Source organism: Aethalodelphis obliquidens, unplaced genomic scaffold (genome assembly GCF_003676395.1).
Source record: "Aethalodelphis obliquidens isolate GAN/ISIS:26980383/991018 unplaced genomic scaffold, ASM367639v1 scaffold5, whole genome shotgun sequence".
NCBI classification, from domain to species: Eukaryota; Metazoa; Chordata; class Mammalia; order Artiodactyla; family Delphinidae; genus Aethalodelphis; species Aethalodelphis obliquidens.
This window is the reverse complement of record NW_020837949.1, coordinates 61,443,307-61,459,990: the sequence shown is the minus strand read 5'-3', so window position 1 is coordinate 61,459,990 and position 16,684 is coordinate 61,443,307. Positions and strand designations below refer to the sequence as shown.

The following is a 16,684-nucleotide window of genomic DNA, read 5'->3' as shown; positions in this document are numbered from 1 at the left end:
TCAATTTCACAAGCATTTAATTAGTGCCCTGAATAAGACTCTATGCTCAGTCTTGGGAATCCATAGTTTGGATGAGGTCCCTGTCCTGAGAAAGCTTAGGTTCTCACGGGAAAGATAGACACGTTGCCCACCCACGGACACCCCAGTACCAGGTGCCGAGAGGGCGCTGCTGTCACAGAGAAAGAGGGATCACCTGCTTCACAGAGGAAGTAGCTAGGCTTTAACCAATGAACCTGATTTTGAGAAACAGAAGAGGAAGGAGGGTAGTCACTGACCATCAGGAAGAATGGATTCTAAAGCCTCTTCTCCGTGGAATGTTGAGTGTAAGCTAGTCACAAATTAATAAGGAAGCAGTCGTAGCTTTAACCTTCACTTTTGGATTCTTGGTTCCTGGCTAATGTTTTACAGCTGTTGTTGGGGGGATAGTGTCAGGAATGGGATGCATTCTGAAAGAAGTCTGGATTGTTCATGAAAGCAGACAAGAATCCTGGTAGCGTTTAGAAAGCATTTTTAGAGACAAATGATTGGTAAATGCGTCAGTACAGAAATGTGAAATAAGAGTAGTGTTCAAAGTGTGTCCCTAGCAAAGTCTGTGTTCAGAGAAAAACCATTCTGGGAAGCTCCGTGTCTCTGCCTGTGGCTCAGCTGTTGGTGAATGTGTATTCGGACCAGTAGCTGCCTAGCAGCCCATGCATCCATTGTGTGGATGCACTGCATTGATCAAATCAGTCCCCAAGGTAGGGAAAGAGAATGTTTTGCTACTATAAATAGCTAGGCTATGATTATATCTGTATATACATCTTTGTGCCCATTTTACTACTTCCTCGGGACGTAGTTTACTCCTAACAGAAGTACAACGTCAAAAGATGTGTACAATTCTGACTTTTTAATATTTACTGCCAGATCAGTCTGTAGAGAGCTTGTACCAGTCACTTTCTCACCAATAGCACCCTCTGAGGTTGTCTTTAAAAAATAAGGCCAAATATATGCAAATATTGAATCATTATGTTGTACGCCTGAAACTAATGCAATGTTGTATGTCAGTTATACCTCAATTTTATAAAATAAGAACAAAGAGTAAGGTCAAGATTAGGCATTAGCAATTCAGATTGGGTTCCAGCCCTGCATTTTAAAAATGCACCAAGTCACCAACTTGATTACCTACATACCCTCAACCTCCACCCCCTGCTCCAGCCAAGACCTATGCCATGGATAAGGTATTTGAATTGCTTTACAATCAAGTGGAATGTAACTCAGAAAGCAGGGATCAAGAAGTCAGGAAGAGGGAATAATAGGGGGAAACTGGCCCTACATTATAGGCAGCCACAAAAGATTCCCACAGTCATACTTGACAGACCCAACTCTTTTATTTCAGCTCGAAGCAGCACATTATCAGCTCGCTTTTCAGTACAGAGGTCATTTTCTGGTTCTGATTACAGAGCACCAAACGCACTGACAGATGCACTCAAGTGAATTTGATCTCTCGTTTCGTAAATGGAAGAACAGCATGAAAGTTAAATGCGGTGGAGGCTTACCTTGTAGCCTTCCACTTGGATTTAATTTCGTCTCGTTTTTGCCTCTAGAAGAGAGAGGACCTTGTGATTTGTCTCTCTCCTCTCTGTCATAAAAATGTTCATTGTGCATGACTCCTTTTGGTCTTTTCTCCATCAGTCTTGTCTCAAGAAGAAAACGAACTGGGAAAATTTCTCCGATCCCAAGGCTTCCAGGATAAAACCAGAGCAGGAAAAATGATGCAAGCGACAGGAAAGGCCCTCTGCTTTTCTTCCCAGCAAAGGTGTGTGGCCTGCGCTGGGGCTCTGTTGTTGGGGGAGGTCTCCTGAGAACCTGGGACCCACTCATTCATGAAGGGAACCTCCTACTGGGAGCTCCTCTGTTCACGGTTGTTCGTCTGTTCGTACTTAACTCTGATTCAGATAACATGTATAGTCTTTTTCCTTCCCTATTAACTTTTAAAAAATGTTTTCCTATTTCTTCTGGTCTATAGTTATACCCCAGTCACTGTGAGTGCTATCCTAGGCTTCTATTTGACCTTCAGTGTTCCTCATAGCAATCCATCCAGTCCCCTTCCAGCAGCTGACTAAAGCAAGAGCCTAATGAGACCAGGCAGAAGGGCTCCCCGAGTGCCCTCTGGGGGCAGTTAACTTGAGAGGGGTGCTGTTCAAGATGCCCTCCGCGGTTCTGCTCAGACCCTTGATCAGCAGCATCAAAAGCCTCACCTGAGAGTTTGTTAGCGATGCAGAATCCAGGCCCCACCCCAGAATTACTGAATCCAAATCTGCATTTTAATGGGTCCCCAGTTGTTTTCCATGCACACTCAAGTTTGAGAAGCTCTGGTGCAGAGAAAATTGTAATAGATCAGTGATTTCTTTTTTAACACTACCATAACTTACGTTCAAGGTCCATGTAGAATAAACAGGAGCCACTGCACAGAGTCACACTTTGTATCTGAGAAGGTGACATTCCTTCTCTCCTCCTCCTTCCCCAGTAACTAACAAGCCCCCCCAAATGTCAGTCACTAATATTAGGCAGACTTTATACCTAAGTAAGGCTTGTAGGTAGTCTCCAAAAATATTCGGGCCACAAAAATTTCACTCACCCAAACTGTCCAACATTTTCTTCTGCTGTTAATTTTTCCTCACCGCTTTCTCTCCCAGTGGGCCAAAAGCAGGCCACCACCTGTTATACATGTGTTCCTATGAAGATCCAAGAAAGGTGGGGTGGAAAGAAAGAGAACCAAACATGTGCATTTTTCAGTGGTTCCCCCTCCTGAGCATTCTGGTTCACTCTAATGACATTTGGACCCCAACTTTCATAGTTGAATGCAACAATTTCCAATAGTTCTCTACCCCAGTTTTCCAAGAGAAGCGTTGGTTTATAATCTTTAATTGCACCTTTTAATCTTATTTATAACTGTTTTCCTTGCAAAAATAATACATACTCATTCTAGAAAAATTTTAGAACAGGAACAGACCAAAAGGAGAAAATTAAAAACAACCCAAATTTTGCTAATAGAGATTCACTTGCTTTTAACCCCTTGATAGATACTTTCAATGCATATATGCTTGCCCAGTCTTACAAGGATCATTGATTCTTGAAAAATCTTTAATAAATTCTTATATATTTATTTATAAATATATAAGCATTATATATTTCTTAAATTATACATATAATTATCACTAATTTCAGTGGGAAAAATTCTTATACATATCTTCATGCCAAGATTACCATCCATTTATGGGAAACAAGCCAAATCCTTGGACACAATCACCACAAGAGTTACTGCTAGTGATCATATAATTATTTTATAATGTTGCTATCCAGTTATACACTTTCATAGTTTTGTACAAAGTTATCTCACAAAACATATGGTACCTTAAGTTTATATAGTCTAACCTTTGGATACAGACAAAAACAGTAAAAGAAATCAACCAAAACAATGTAAATGATACTGTAAACCAGCAAACTGCCCTGTATCCATAAATTAATGTAGCTTGGACAGCTTGCAATTTGGAAGGTGGCCTCCTGCAAGATGACTCTGATTCCATGGTACTCAACTGCTCACGAGGCACATGAAATCCAAACTACTTCTCTGCACATGAGGAAAGTAGGAAGATTACATAAAACTCCCATAAAGTTGAATTCTCAAACCTCGAATGGACATAATTTGGGGTTTTCCAGAATATATTTTTAATATAAACAGCAGCTTACCATACAATTTTTGAATAGTATTGCATACTGATTATTTAGCAAATTGATTTTTTGTTCAAATAATCCTAACTTTTTTTATGTCCATGTATACCTTTTTAAAAACGTCCATAGCATATTATTCCATTATCTGGGCATGCCATGATACGTTTAACCCAAGCCCTTTGTCCGCTAGTGTCCACTTCTACCTTTTCCTACTAAAGAATAAAACGTCTTTGGATTAGACCTTTAGGTGCTTTATTAATTATTCCCATTGGGTAGATTTTAGTGAATGGAAACGTGGGCCAGTCTTTCACTGAAGTTTGATGTTTCCAGTTATTGGATTTTTTCTTGGTCTAGACTCAGTCTCTTATACCACAAGTGAATGGGTTTTCACCTTTCTGATTTTATATGAAACAAGTTACAGAAAAACATGAGGTGACTTTATATGCCTCTTTCTTTTCTTCAAGATCTGAACACCTATCATCATGTCATTATATCTTCAAAGGTTTCTAACTTTATAACAGTCAAAGAAATCAAGAATATTTTATTCACAAGACTCTGTTTCAGCCAGTTTAGGAAAATTGGCAAACTCTAAAGGAAGAGATAAAGGAGACCAGAAATGAACAGGATTCTTAGAGGAACAGCTGAGGACTCTTTCTTTAAATAGAAGTCTCCAATTTTATAAACCTTCATACCAGCATTTGTTTTACTGACTTATTTGGTAGTCATTGCTACAACAGCCCATTCAGTTTGATGAAAAGTGAGTATTAAATTTAATCCAATGGTGATAAAACACAAGCTTACTTTATGGCACAACAATATGTTTTTGAAAACAGCCTGCAACATCTAGGTAGGATGATGTGAGCAAGCTATTTTTAGAGAAGTGCTGAATATTTAACAATGATGCTTTACAGATAAGAGGAAAACCAGAGAAAATAGTAAAAGGAATTTTTTTCTTTTAAACAGTTTATTGCCCCATCTATAACCTTAGAGTGCTCTGCATATGTCTTCAGACATTGATGGAACTGCCAAGAGCTGACTTCAGCTCACTGACACCACTTTTCCCTTCACCTTAACAAGTTTGCACTTAAATTGAGATGTAAATACTAATCTTTTATTTTTTGAACCTATGCCCCACAGCTTCATGGAGACTGCTGTATTTTAAGAGTATAATTCATCTGACATTACTCATTTGAGGGAGGAAGATGAAAGAAGCGCTATCCTCCTTCCCCTCCCAAATAAATATTTTATCCAAAGTTTGATATGCATCAAACAATTTTTGCTGAATAAATAATGCTATGTTATGACCAGTATTATAATTATTTTATACCCACTTCGTTGTATAATATGCATTCATTTCTGGTGTAGTATCCTTAAGTTTGTTTTTTGTTTTTAAATAAGAATCAAATCACATAACCTATCTGAAAGTGCCTAACACAGTAGACCCTCAGTAAATGTACTTCTCCCACTTCCTAGACCATTTAAAGATGCTTCTGTTCGTACTTCATTCTCTGTGACTATTGAAGCAAGCAGCAGATGCCCTGGCCTTTGGAGAGTGATCCAGAATGGCCTAGACAGGGAGACCTCATCCTGCACACATCCATGCCTTCCCAAAGAGCCAGGCTTCAGGGAGGCAGAGGGCAGGGAGTGGCCAAGAAATGGGAAATAGTCATGCCTTGACCTTCCTCCGTTAACACAAGATTGGTTCCAGCTTTAAAGAAGTACTCTGCCCGGTCATGAGGCCACCCCCAACAATACTGATGGAGAGACTCCCCAGTGATAGTTAAGTAACAGTAATCTAAGGGATCAGCACATGGATAATCATCTCTGATTGACTCATCAGTTCACATACTTTTCAGTTATAGTTCAGCAAGTATTTCTGCAGCCTCGGCCATGTTTCAGGCGCTATTCTAGGCTCATGAGTTTAAGACTGGTAAGCTCTCAAGGATTCAAATTGCTGGCCCTCTTAGTTTCACTATTGTGGCTTTACCCTCTTGTCTAGGTTGGCCTTGCGAAATCCTTTGTGTCGCTTTCACCAAGAAGTGGAGACGTTCCGGCATCGGGCCATCTCGGACACTTGGCTGACTGTGAACCGCATGGAGCAGTGCCGGACTGAATACAGAGGGGCGTTATTATGGATGAAGGATGTGTCCCAGGAGCTTGATCCAGACCTCTACAAGCAAATGGAGAAGTTCAGGAAGGTAGGAGATTTCATGAGGGTTAACAAAAGGGGTACCTGCTGGAAGGTAATGAGATGTGATTTGAATCCCTCTAGTAAAGAAGATGTAAATCAAAAGCACCAAGGATGCAATTAATCATTGCTGGTGTCTCTTTACGTGACAGAATACCAATTAATGTGATCTATAATTCTCTAAGGATAAGATAGAAGAGACAGCTGGAAATTGCTGGGATTTAGTAACTGGTTTTAATTAAAGTCAGATTTTCATGTAATGTGCACTTTTTGTAAGGCTGTCACTTGTAGATGCTTCTTCATGCATAACTAAAAATCAAGATTAGACCAAATGAAACCGGAAGGTAAGAACAGACTATTGGGGAAATCCTTTTTAATTGCTAATGAATATTAAAATTAATAGAGTAATAATGCGCCTTTGTTGCGTTTAGTTGTAGGATTAAATAATGTGGCATTGACTCCATCTGCAGCAGACCCTTCAGCTATTTGTATGGGCAAAATAGATAGCTGAGGAGATGGATATGCTCTTAAATTTCCCTGAAATGACTGGTGAGCAGCAGAGGAACAATGTTTCATTGTGTGTTTAAGTGTCCGTGTTCATTTAGCTGTTTGGAGATTTGGTCCTGCGAGGATACATTGCACCACTAGGTGGCAGTCATACACTGAATATTTATGAAAATGCAGCGAGATTTTTGTGTGTCTGTGTGTGTGTGTGTGTGTGTGTGTGTGTGTGTGTGTATAACCTTGGTAGGTCTTTGTTTGGTCGACTTGGATATATTTCAGGGTATGAAAGACCAAAAAATCAAGCAAATGTTAGGTTTGACATAATATTGTGTCAATTGTCTAACTCATTTCAAATGATCCATTTGTAATTGCGGTATTGCTTAAAATACCTAGATTTCACATTGCAGAGCTGTGAATGGGAAACCCTGCTGGTGTGCAGGAGGTTAGATGTGTGGGATGTGGGAGGTTGGGGGGAATGTGTGGAGAGGGGGAAAAGAGGGACCTTCTGTTGCTTAATAATAGGGTCACCAATTGTTGACCCAGGTATTAGATTGACACAAATTCTTTTAAAAGGAAAGTTTTACTTTGGTTTGTAATTTAGAATCCATCTCTATGAAGGGACTCAGAGTCCATTTTCTTTCTGATCATAGATGGCATTAGTGTGTTAGCAATATCCAATTCCTTAGTAAGGCAGGTTTCTGAGCTCATGGAAAATCGGAACTGAGAAGTTCCTTAAAGATGAGCTAGTGAAACTCACCCATTCTATAAAAGAGAAAACCTTAGGCCCCAAAATAGTAAATAAAACTTTTCAAAGGTTGATCGCTAGATGTTGGCAAGCCCAGGCTACATTTGAAATTTCCTGACTTTTTAATCAGGCTGGTAATTTGGTTTGTCTTTGACACTTTATTTGGGGGTTGGAGGAGGATGGAGTGGAAAGGTTAAAAAAGGAAAAAGGAAACAAAAAACCCAACATTATCTGCAGGGTGTGATGCCAGTCACTCTCTATCTGTTACCTCATTTAAGCCTCACAATAACCAAGACACAGATTTTATTTTACAGAGGAGGAAAACGATACCTAAGTAACTAGCACAAGATCAGACAGGGAAATGAAAGTCAGAATCCTAGAAAATATGCATAATTTTTTCTTTAAGAGAGGAAAGGAAGGGAATTAAAGAACATACCTAAAATCGACGAAAGCATTTTCATAGTAACAACTCTCCTGTGATTTATTCATTCAACAAACATTTAGTGTGCACTTTCTATGTGCTAGGTAATAAAGTAAACATAAAATTATTTTGGAAGGCAGGAGAATTTCACGTGAAATTGTGTTTATTTGGTTTTGTTTTGAAGGGTGGTTACTAGCTGTGTAAGGATGAAATAAACCAAGCCCTTTGTCGTTCGGTTTGAATGTTGAAACATTACCCACTCTGTAGTGTCATCAATCTGTCGATTTTGGAAAATATGGGTTTTTTAAAAATAAAAAAAATCCTTTGCCATGCAGAAGTAGCTGAAGCAATGCCTTACTCCACAATCCCATGTGTGCTGGATTTAATTTAATAGCTGAACATGGTGTACTTAGAATTTAGAGAAATAATTTTTTAAAAGAAGTCTGTATTCAAGTGTATATTTGATTAGACTAGACTCTCCACAAGGACAGGGACACGGTTAGTTCTCTTTACTGCCACAATCCCAGGGCAAGCCCAGCACCTGGTCCAAGTTAGCACCCATATCAGATGGCCAGAAGCGAGCCATGGCATTTGAGTGCCAGATTCATGCCTTCTCACACCTGTAGAGCTTTCCCACCACATGCAACTGACCTTGCAATGTTTGGGAAATTGATATATACGGTTTTGCAGGTAAGAAGTAGCATTATTAGTTTGTGGCTTGCTGCCCTCTTTGGAATGAATTTAAATTGTGGAGGTTGCTATTTGCATGGAGTTCATAGCATGAATCTTAACTTTGAGTCAGCTTTAGTGTTTTGTCCCAGTGGGATTCCATTTTAAACAGAGTCTCCATTTATCTCTCAGGAAAGTGTTACTGAAATGTGTTTTCTGAGTCCTCTGGGAGAGTGGTCCAGCTCCTTTGGAGTCACCGTGGGAGGGGGAATTTAGTCTCCTCAGAGCCAGCTGCCTTCCTCACATTCTAACTGATGAATCCTGAACTAAATTCTGTTCTTTGGGTTCATACTTTCTGAGGAAACAACATTCTAATTCATACTTGGCAAGTGTGACACCCCGCCCCAGGCTGGTTGCAACCTTTAGTGTGCACTTATTCATTTATTCATTCATCCAGCAAATGATATTGAAGCCCACCTTGTGCCAGGCCACCTGCAGCGGGATATAGTAGTGAGTGAGCAGACACAGAGGCTGCCCTGCTGTTCCGGGCAGTCACTTGGAGACAGAGCAAGTAAACAGGGTGTGGTAAGGTGAACCGTTGTCTCAGGTAGCACATGGTACCACAGGAACACCCAGGGCGGGCTTCCTGGAGGAAGTGGCATCTAAACTAGCCCTGAAGGATGCGAGGGAAGGAGCAGGGCGTAGGGACTAGGAACAGCAGAGCAGAGTGCCAGTCTGAGGAAGCAACGTGGACAAAGGCCTTTAGGTGAAGGCAAACAGGATGAGATTAGCTCCTTTTAGATCCCTGCAACCAGAGTGTGAAAGGCAAAGGGGGTGGGGGGCAGATAAGCAGACCACAGCTGAAGGGACATCTCCCTGAGGGCCGAGGGGAATGAAGGGTGTTGAGAAGGGGAAGGGAATGATCCAATCTGTGTTCTCACAAGCTCGCTCAGATTTCAGTGGGGAGAAGGGATTGGAAGGGCCCAAGCCTTGAGGCTGGGCGAGCCACAGATGAGACAGGGATACCCAGGGAATGAAGAGGGAAGTGGACCAGAGAGAAATAAATGTCCTGTTCTGACCTCCGCCAGACTCAGTAACAGCACCACGTTAATTACAGAGCTCTTCATTCGTTTTTAGAAATGAGCAGAATAAGTATAAATAAATGAAGAGCAAGATCAAATGTACTTTCACTTACAACCAAGGCATTTTTCCTAGTGTTTTCAAGATGCTAAGCAACTTTTTAAATAACACGCAGTGAGCATGACCGAAATGATGAATGAAAAACTTAAAATTAAACAAAGCAAATGATCTGGTTTCATTCTGGCACCCTTTGAGCACATGGGCCCGATGACAGAGCTCTCGGTGGCAAGATTAGTAAGCATTTCTTTTCTTTTTTATTTTTTAAACATCTTTATTGGAGTATAATTGCTTTACAGTGGTGTGTTAGTTTCTGCTTTATAACAAAGTGAATCAGTTATATATATACATATGTTCCCATATCTCTTCCCTCTTGCGTCTCCCTCCCTCCCACCCCTCTAGGTGGTCACAAAGCACCGAGCTGATCTCCCTGTGCTATGCGGCTGCTTCCCACTAGCTAGCTATTTTACGTTTGGTAGAAACTTTGTCACAGCTTACCCTTCCCCCTCCCCATATCCTCAAGTCCATGCTCTAGTAGGTCTGTGTCTTTATTCCCATCTTACCCCTAGGTTCTTCATGACATTTTTTTTTCTTAGATTCCATATATATGGAATCTAAGCATTTATTAAGTGCCTATCTTTGGGGATGGAAATGCAAAGAGGTGGGAAAGCTTGATCTCAGCCCTCAAGAAGGACCCTGCTAGTCATCTGTTCCTTGTCAAAATTACCATGGTAAACAAGACACCTGGAGAGTGGGGCCGTGTGTAGCTCTTCTCCTGAAGACCAAATAATGGGAAATGGTGGATGCATTTAAATGGGCAGGGCTGGGCTGCTGTTGCCATTGGAAACGCTCCTGACAGTGTGATGCACCCCAGGAGGGAAATGGATGGGAGAGGAGGCCACAAAGTATTTTATGAGCAGTTACAACGTGTGATATATGTGCCCTTTGAAGGCAGAGTAAAAGGGTATAACTTAAAAATAGAAGTCAGCTTCTTGTAGCAGATTACATCAGCTTAAGTTGTGAGCTCACAGACGGGCTTTTGCAGCCTGATGCCCTTGAGAGGGTCCTCCTGGGGTCAGTTAAGTGTCTTGTTTTTCTTGAAAGTCAGAAATGGGATAGAGGGTAATTATTCTAAATGGAACAAAAGCTGTGCTAGGTGTAAGAAAATATTTCTGAATCCTCTAAAGTGATAATATGGAAATGTATATGTGGGCATTTGGATTAGTTGGAGTCCTTATAGACAAGGACAAGGGAACTGGCGTTTTAATGAGGGCCATTTATTAAGTGGCTTAATGAAATCCTACAGCATTTGTCTTGTGTTTCATCACCATAATTCAAAAGGGTATCAAAAAGGTATTGTAGGGAATGTGAAAGATCCACTGGTGTTCTCAGGCTTGTATCTATTTAAAAGAATGCTAGATTTTGGAGAGCTGTGAATTCGCTAGACATATTATCGAAGGGTATGTTACCGTGAGAAGGTTTGTTAACAAATGGTGGTGGCTTAATAGGTGCGGACATATTAGAGTCATCTGTCAGTGGTGTCCCTGTGTCCCCACTGAAGGTTTGGGTCTGTGGAGCTTGATCAAGGACTAGTAAACAGCAGTATTGACATCAGAGAGTTTTTTTTTCCTGTGGACAAAGACTTGGGTTAATTAATTTGACAGTATCATTAATTACTGCTGAAATCATTGGTCTTTGTCAGAGGTCGGGCTCTTTTAGCAATTGAGGGCAGGTCCCATGGGATCTGGAGATGCCAAGTAACGCAGGCGTGTCACTGCTCAGCCATCTCCCTGTACTGCAATAAAGGCCTTTCCTTTTTGCCTGAGCCATCCAGCTTTCAGGCTTAACCCAGTGTTCTGCCTCTGTTCAGGGCCAAGGGCGGGGCGGGGCTCCACCCAGCAAGTTGTGTTGAGCGAGTGTGGAAAATGTCAGGATTTGGTCCATACAGTAGACCAGCAGTAAGTATCTGTGAAGGCAGTACCTTGACTCCCAGGGCTTTGCCCAATTCATACATAAAAGCGGAGGGAGGATTTGACCCCTTATCTCTCTGTCTTTTCTGGTTCTAAAATTCTCTGCACTGGCTTGAGTCCTTTGATGAGGTGAAAGTTCCTTTTGTAAAACTAACACACACTAGCGTACTGTTTCACAGCCCTCCATCTTCATTTGTTGGTATTTGATGTGTGCTTGTTATTTGTTTTGGTTGTTTAACTAGGGTGCCTGTTTTTTGTGGTCCCCAAGAAGATTGAATCTAGCTGCTAGCCTCCACCCTTGCGTTGCTGTTTCTTTATACTACCTAAATGCCAAAAGAAAAACATGCTATTTTCACATGGCACGATGGGGAAGGGAACAGATCATTATGCCCTCGCTTTCATTTCTGAATTTTATGAGATGAGGCCTTTGCGGCCTTGTATGTCTTTATTGATTTTCTCCACTGAACTTGGTGAAGAGCAAAAATTCGTTTCAGGGTTAAGCCAAGACCATGTGGAAAAGCATGCATGAAACAGCTAATTCCTGCAGAGCTGATGGCTGGCTGGCTTCTGCTAGTGACTGGAAATAGAGAGGAGGAAGAAGCATGACCTCAGAGTGGGGTGGCGGTGTGCTCTGTTCCCAGCCCTGCCTACACCAGCTGTGACAGCTCCGATTGGGGTAATAAGCCGGTTGCAGTTTCTCCTCCACTCAAGGAGAGGGTAGGTACTAGATGATCACCAAGCTCTCTTCCAGCTGTAATATTTGTAGTTTTCCTCTAAATCGTTAAGCTCTAAAATCATTAAGCTCATCAGTAAAGAAGTATATACACTTGAGCAGGGCTAACGTGTCCTTTTTTTTTTTTTTTTTTTTTTTTTTTGCGGTACACGGGCCTCTCACTGTTGTGGCCTCTCCCGTTGCGGAGCACAGGCTCCGGACGCGCAGGCTCAGCGGCCATGACTCACGGGCCCAGCTGCTCGGCAGCATGTGGGATCTTCCCGGACCGGGGCACGAACCCGTGTCCCCTGCATCGGCAGGCGGACTCTCAACCACTGCGCCACCAGGGAAGCCCTAACGTGTCCTTTTGTGTAGTGTTTTCCTACTACAAGCAAGTTATGGTCTTGTTGCATTTGCTTGGGCCTTTTGCTGTTGCTCTAATCTTGGACTCCGGAAAACAAGAATGTTTCACTCCTAATTCTTGGGTAGAGGAGCGCTTGGCGTTTACAAAGTGTTAATATTTGTCTCTTATTTAGATATTCATACTTTCGCGAGGGTCAGAAACCTGTGGCCCACGGGCCAGCTGCCTAATTTTGTAAGGTTTTTAGCGTTAACACAACCATGCCCATTCATTTACTTGTTTTCTGTGGCTTTCACCATTCCATGGCAGAGTCGAGTAGTTAAGGACAGAGACTGTGGTCTGCAAAGCCAAAATATTTATGTGCTGCCCCTTTACAGAAAAGTGTTTGCTGTCCTCTAATTTATAAGCACCTCCAGTACATGTTGAAGATGGGTTTTTATCATAAAATGAACCATCTTAACCATTTTTAAGTGTCCAGTTCAGTAGTGTTAAGTATATTCATATTGTTGTACACAGATCTCCAGAACTTTTTCATCTTGAAAACCTGAAACTCTATACCCATTAAACAACCACCCTCCATTTTCCCCTCCCCCGGCCACTGGTAACTATCATTCTACTTTCTGTTTTTAGGAATTTGACTACTTTAGATTACCTCATATAAGTGGAATCATGCAGTATTTCTTTTTATGACTGGCTTATTTCACTTAGCATCATGTCCTCAAGGTTCATCCATGTCGTAGCATGTGGCAGTGTTTCCTTCCTTAAGGTTGAATAATCTATTGTATGTATACACCACATTTTATTTATCTGTTTATCTATCAATGGACACATTTGGGTTGCTTCCATCCCTTGGCTATTGTAAATAAGGCTGCTACGAACATTGGTGTGCAAATAACTCTTCAAGACCCTGCTTTTAATTCCAAATACATAATAAACAAATATAGTTTCTTTTTAGTGTTATAATCTCTCTTTAGTGTTTTATTTAATCCTGCCATTGAATAAAATTGAGACTCAGGCTATGCAAGCAAGGAGTCATTTGATTTTGATGTTATCATCTTGGAAGATACTGTCTGCACATCCTAATTCATAATTCAGGGACTTCCTTGGTGGCGCAGTGGTTAAGAATCCTCCTGCCAATGCAGGGGACATGGGTTCGATCCCTGGTCTGGGAAGATCCCATATGCCGCGGAGCAACTAAGCCCGTGAGCCACAACTACTGAGCCCCCGTGCCACAACTACTGAAGCCTGTGCACCTAGAACCTGTTCTCCACAACAAGAGAAGCCACCACAATGAGAGGCCTGCGCACCACAATGAAGAGTAACCCCCATTCACTGCAACTAGAGAAAGCCCTCGCGCAGCAATGAAGACCCAGTGCAGCCAAAATAATAATAATAATACATTTATTTAAAAAAATAATTCATAATTCATATTGTCTAATTTCTATAAGAATGGTAAATATTTGGACTGTTAAAAAAATAAACGTATGTAATACCGTAAAAGCTAACATGTCAGCTTAAAGTAGATTTTTTTCCCTCTGTCTTGAGAGAAGTATAAAATCTTTGCATATGGCATTTCTCTAACTGTTTGAAGGAAAAGCTTGCTTAACTTTCAAGTTTCAGAATGGACTCTGGGCAAAAGTTCATTATCAAAGTGTGAACTGATCCAGTCCAAAGATAGTTTTCCTTTTGCAAGATTGTCTGGCTTTTCTTCCTAAGACTTACATGTCTTGGATGGCATATGCAAGCCTGGTCTGTAGAATTTCATGCATGATAATATACAAAACATACAGATTTTACTGAGTAGAACCATCAGGTTCCAGACCGAAATCTTATAACCATGGCTTTCTCAGTGCCTCAGCAGCTAGAATCTCTCGGATGAATTGATTATTTCCATGTTTCATCACATTGTGTTTTTGGCTTCAGGTTCGGGGGGTGGCTGGTGCCCATGACACCCTCCCCCCTTCTTGAAACCACAGACTATTCCATCTGCCTCTGTCTCCTTTTGGTAGCTCCTGGAGAAGATGTCATTTTAGATTATGGTTTAATGGAAAATTACTGTATTCAAGTAGTATGATATACTACTTACTGTCTCTATAGTTTGTCTCCAAGTCTGTCATGTCAGTATATCCCTCTAGATTACCCTGTTCCTTTTGGTTAACAGCTCAAATACCATCTTTCCCAGCTAGTCCTCTTATTCCCTCATGGTAACTTGGTTGCAATTTTTACCATCTTCAAGAATTTAGTATAAAAGAAGACAGTTGCACCCTGGTGGGTTAATTTAACACCCTCTTTTTAAATGTTTATGCTTTAGGGATCTATTCCACTATGCTATTATTCTTATTTTACAAAATGGTGGTTTACTTAGACACACAAAATAGAATGTGGATTTTATTTAATTTCAAACAGGAGCAATGTATCTACTATTGCCTGAATGCCAATAGCTTTATAGCACTGTAAGTTACTTTTATTAGAGTTAAGAGGAATTTTCTTCAAATACATTCTTCTTTCCAACCAGACTTTTCAGTGACAGAAAAAAATAATGATTTGATGGTTGTCTAAACTGTCACTTGTACATCTAACTGGATTTATAAATTGGCTATGGAGGGTTCATATTTCAGAAAGAAAGCTCTGAATCACAATCGCTTTACAAAAACACCTGGGTTCTGTGTTAGTTTGTCATCAAGGTATATTGAAAGAATTTGAATACCACTTTTTAAACGATTGAATTATTTTTGTGAACCCCTAATAAAGCATTCCTGACAAGATTTATCCGAGCAGTATTGGCCCCATAATGGAGTCATAGACTGTCAGTGGTTTCACAGGTTTTCCTGTCTGTCAGTAAAACTCAGAATCTCCTTCATCTCAAGTCCAAGTCCATCCACACCTCAGTGTTTGAACAATCAAAAGAATGAGTCAGTAGAAAACTGGTATTTTCCATTCACAGTTCTGAGATTTTAAAAGAAAAAAAAAAGGTATTTGATGATTCCTTGATTTCTAGGGAACAGATGTAATTTTAATCTCGGAGGGAAATTAGCCGGGGAGGCCCTCATGTGACCCAGTATATGACCTGGGCATAGTAGCTCTGCTCACTAAAGCGTGCACGATTCAGCTCACTCCTCTCAGAAGGCTTCCCTTTGCCTCCTTTAATGAGTTTTTAGTAAAAGTAAAACCTTAAACAGAAAGCATCAAAGTGTATGTGCTTACCCTTCAAGCATAAAACTTTTCAGGACAGTTCCGGGTATAAGAGTATTATCCCAAGTGAAAAAATTCTGTTTCCTATTCAACAATTATCCCACACTTAATCATTACACAAGATAAATGAAACTCATATTTAGGAGCCCTAAAATCTTACACTGGCCAATTTTACATGGACTCAGGGAGCCCTAAGAAGAAGCGAGCCCTTGAAAGGCCATTGGTATAACTTTGAAATGAAATTCCCACATGCATTAATCAGGCTTCTGTTGTTCTCATCAAATGAAATATGATTTTAGGGCTTGGTAACACTTCACAGTTGATTGGCTCTTTCTATCCAACTACCCATCTATCTGTCCATCCATCTATTTAAATTCACTCCCCAGCTGTGATTCTGAGACAACCATTGTCATTTAGATGCTGATTCCTTACTGTGGTTCTTCTGGTGACGGCTGACATTGGAATAAGGGATACTACTCAAGATAGATTAATTATATAAACAAATTGAGGGATGGGTTTTGTTTTTTTTTTTCTGCTTTGTTCTTTTAAATCTTTTTTTTTTTTTTCCCCTGGGCCTGTAGAGATGGGACTCTGCATTCTTATGAGCAAAAATAGTTCATGGGTATTAGTTCATGTTCTGAGAGGTCCAGGCAGAGACTTGAAAAATACCCACATCTAGGGAGGAAGAACCATATGGAAAGCCCATAGATGAATGCATGGGAAATAAATGAAGAAATTTCTCAAATAGACAGAAAGCTGAAAAGAAGTTAGTGGAGTAAAATATATTACATTTAGAATCTTGTTCCCTTTCCATTTTTTTTTTTTTTTTTGTCTTAAATTAGGGAAAGAAAGATACAGGAGAACCTGGCAATAGTAATTTTTTCTGGGGCAGGGGACTAGATTAGAGAGGGGTTGAGAGGAGTTAAGCAGAAATGAGAATGAGGTTGGAGTTTTACTATATTCCTTTTTGTGCCTTTTAAATTTTGTGCCATGTGCATGTGTTATCCTTAAAAGAATATGTATAAAAAATAATGAGAATAAATGAGATTAGAGTGGGAACAGATAAGATTTGGT

The 16,684-nt window shown here is 40.5% G+C and overlaps 1 protein-coding gene across 16 annotated transcripts in view; it reads left to right on the top strand.

Moving 5' to 3' along the window:
• The window catches only part of ICA1 (islet cell autoantigen 1), a 145,232-nt gene that overhangs the window by 29,452 nt on the left and 99,096 nt on the right, over positions 1-16,684 (top strand). For all 16 annotated transcript variants that reach the window (XM_027102522.1, XM_027102529.1, XM_027102524.1 and 13 more), the window contains 2 exons: positions 1,672-1,795; positions 5,711-5,909. In XM_027102522.1, the coding sequence (XP_026958323.1) occupies positions 1,672-1,795; positions 5,711-5,909 (323 nt within the window). The remainder of the gene's footprint in view (positions 1-1,671; positions 1,796-5,710; positions 5,910-16,684) is intronic.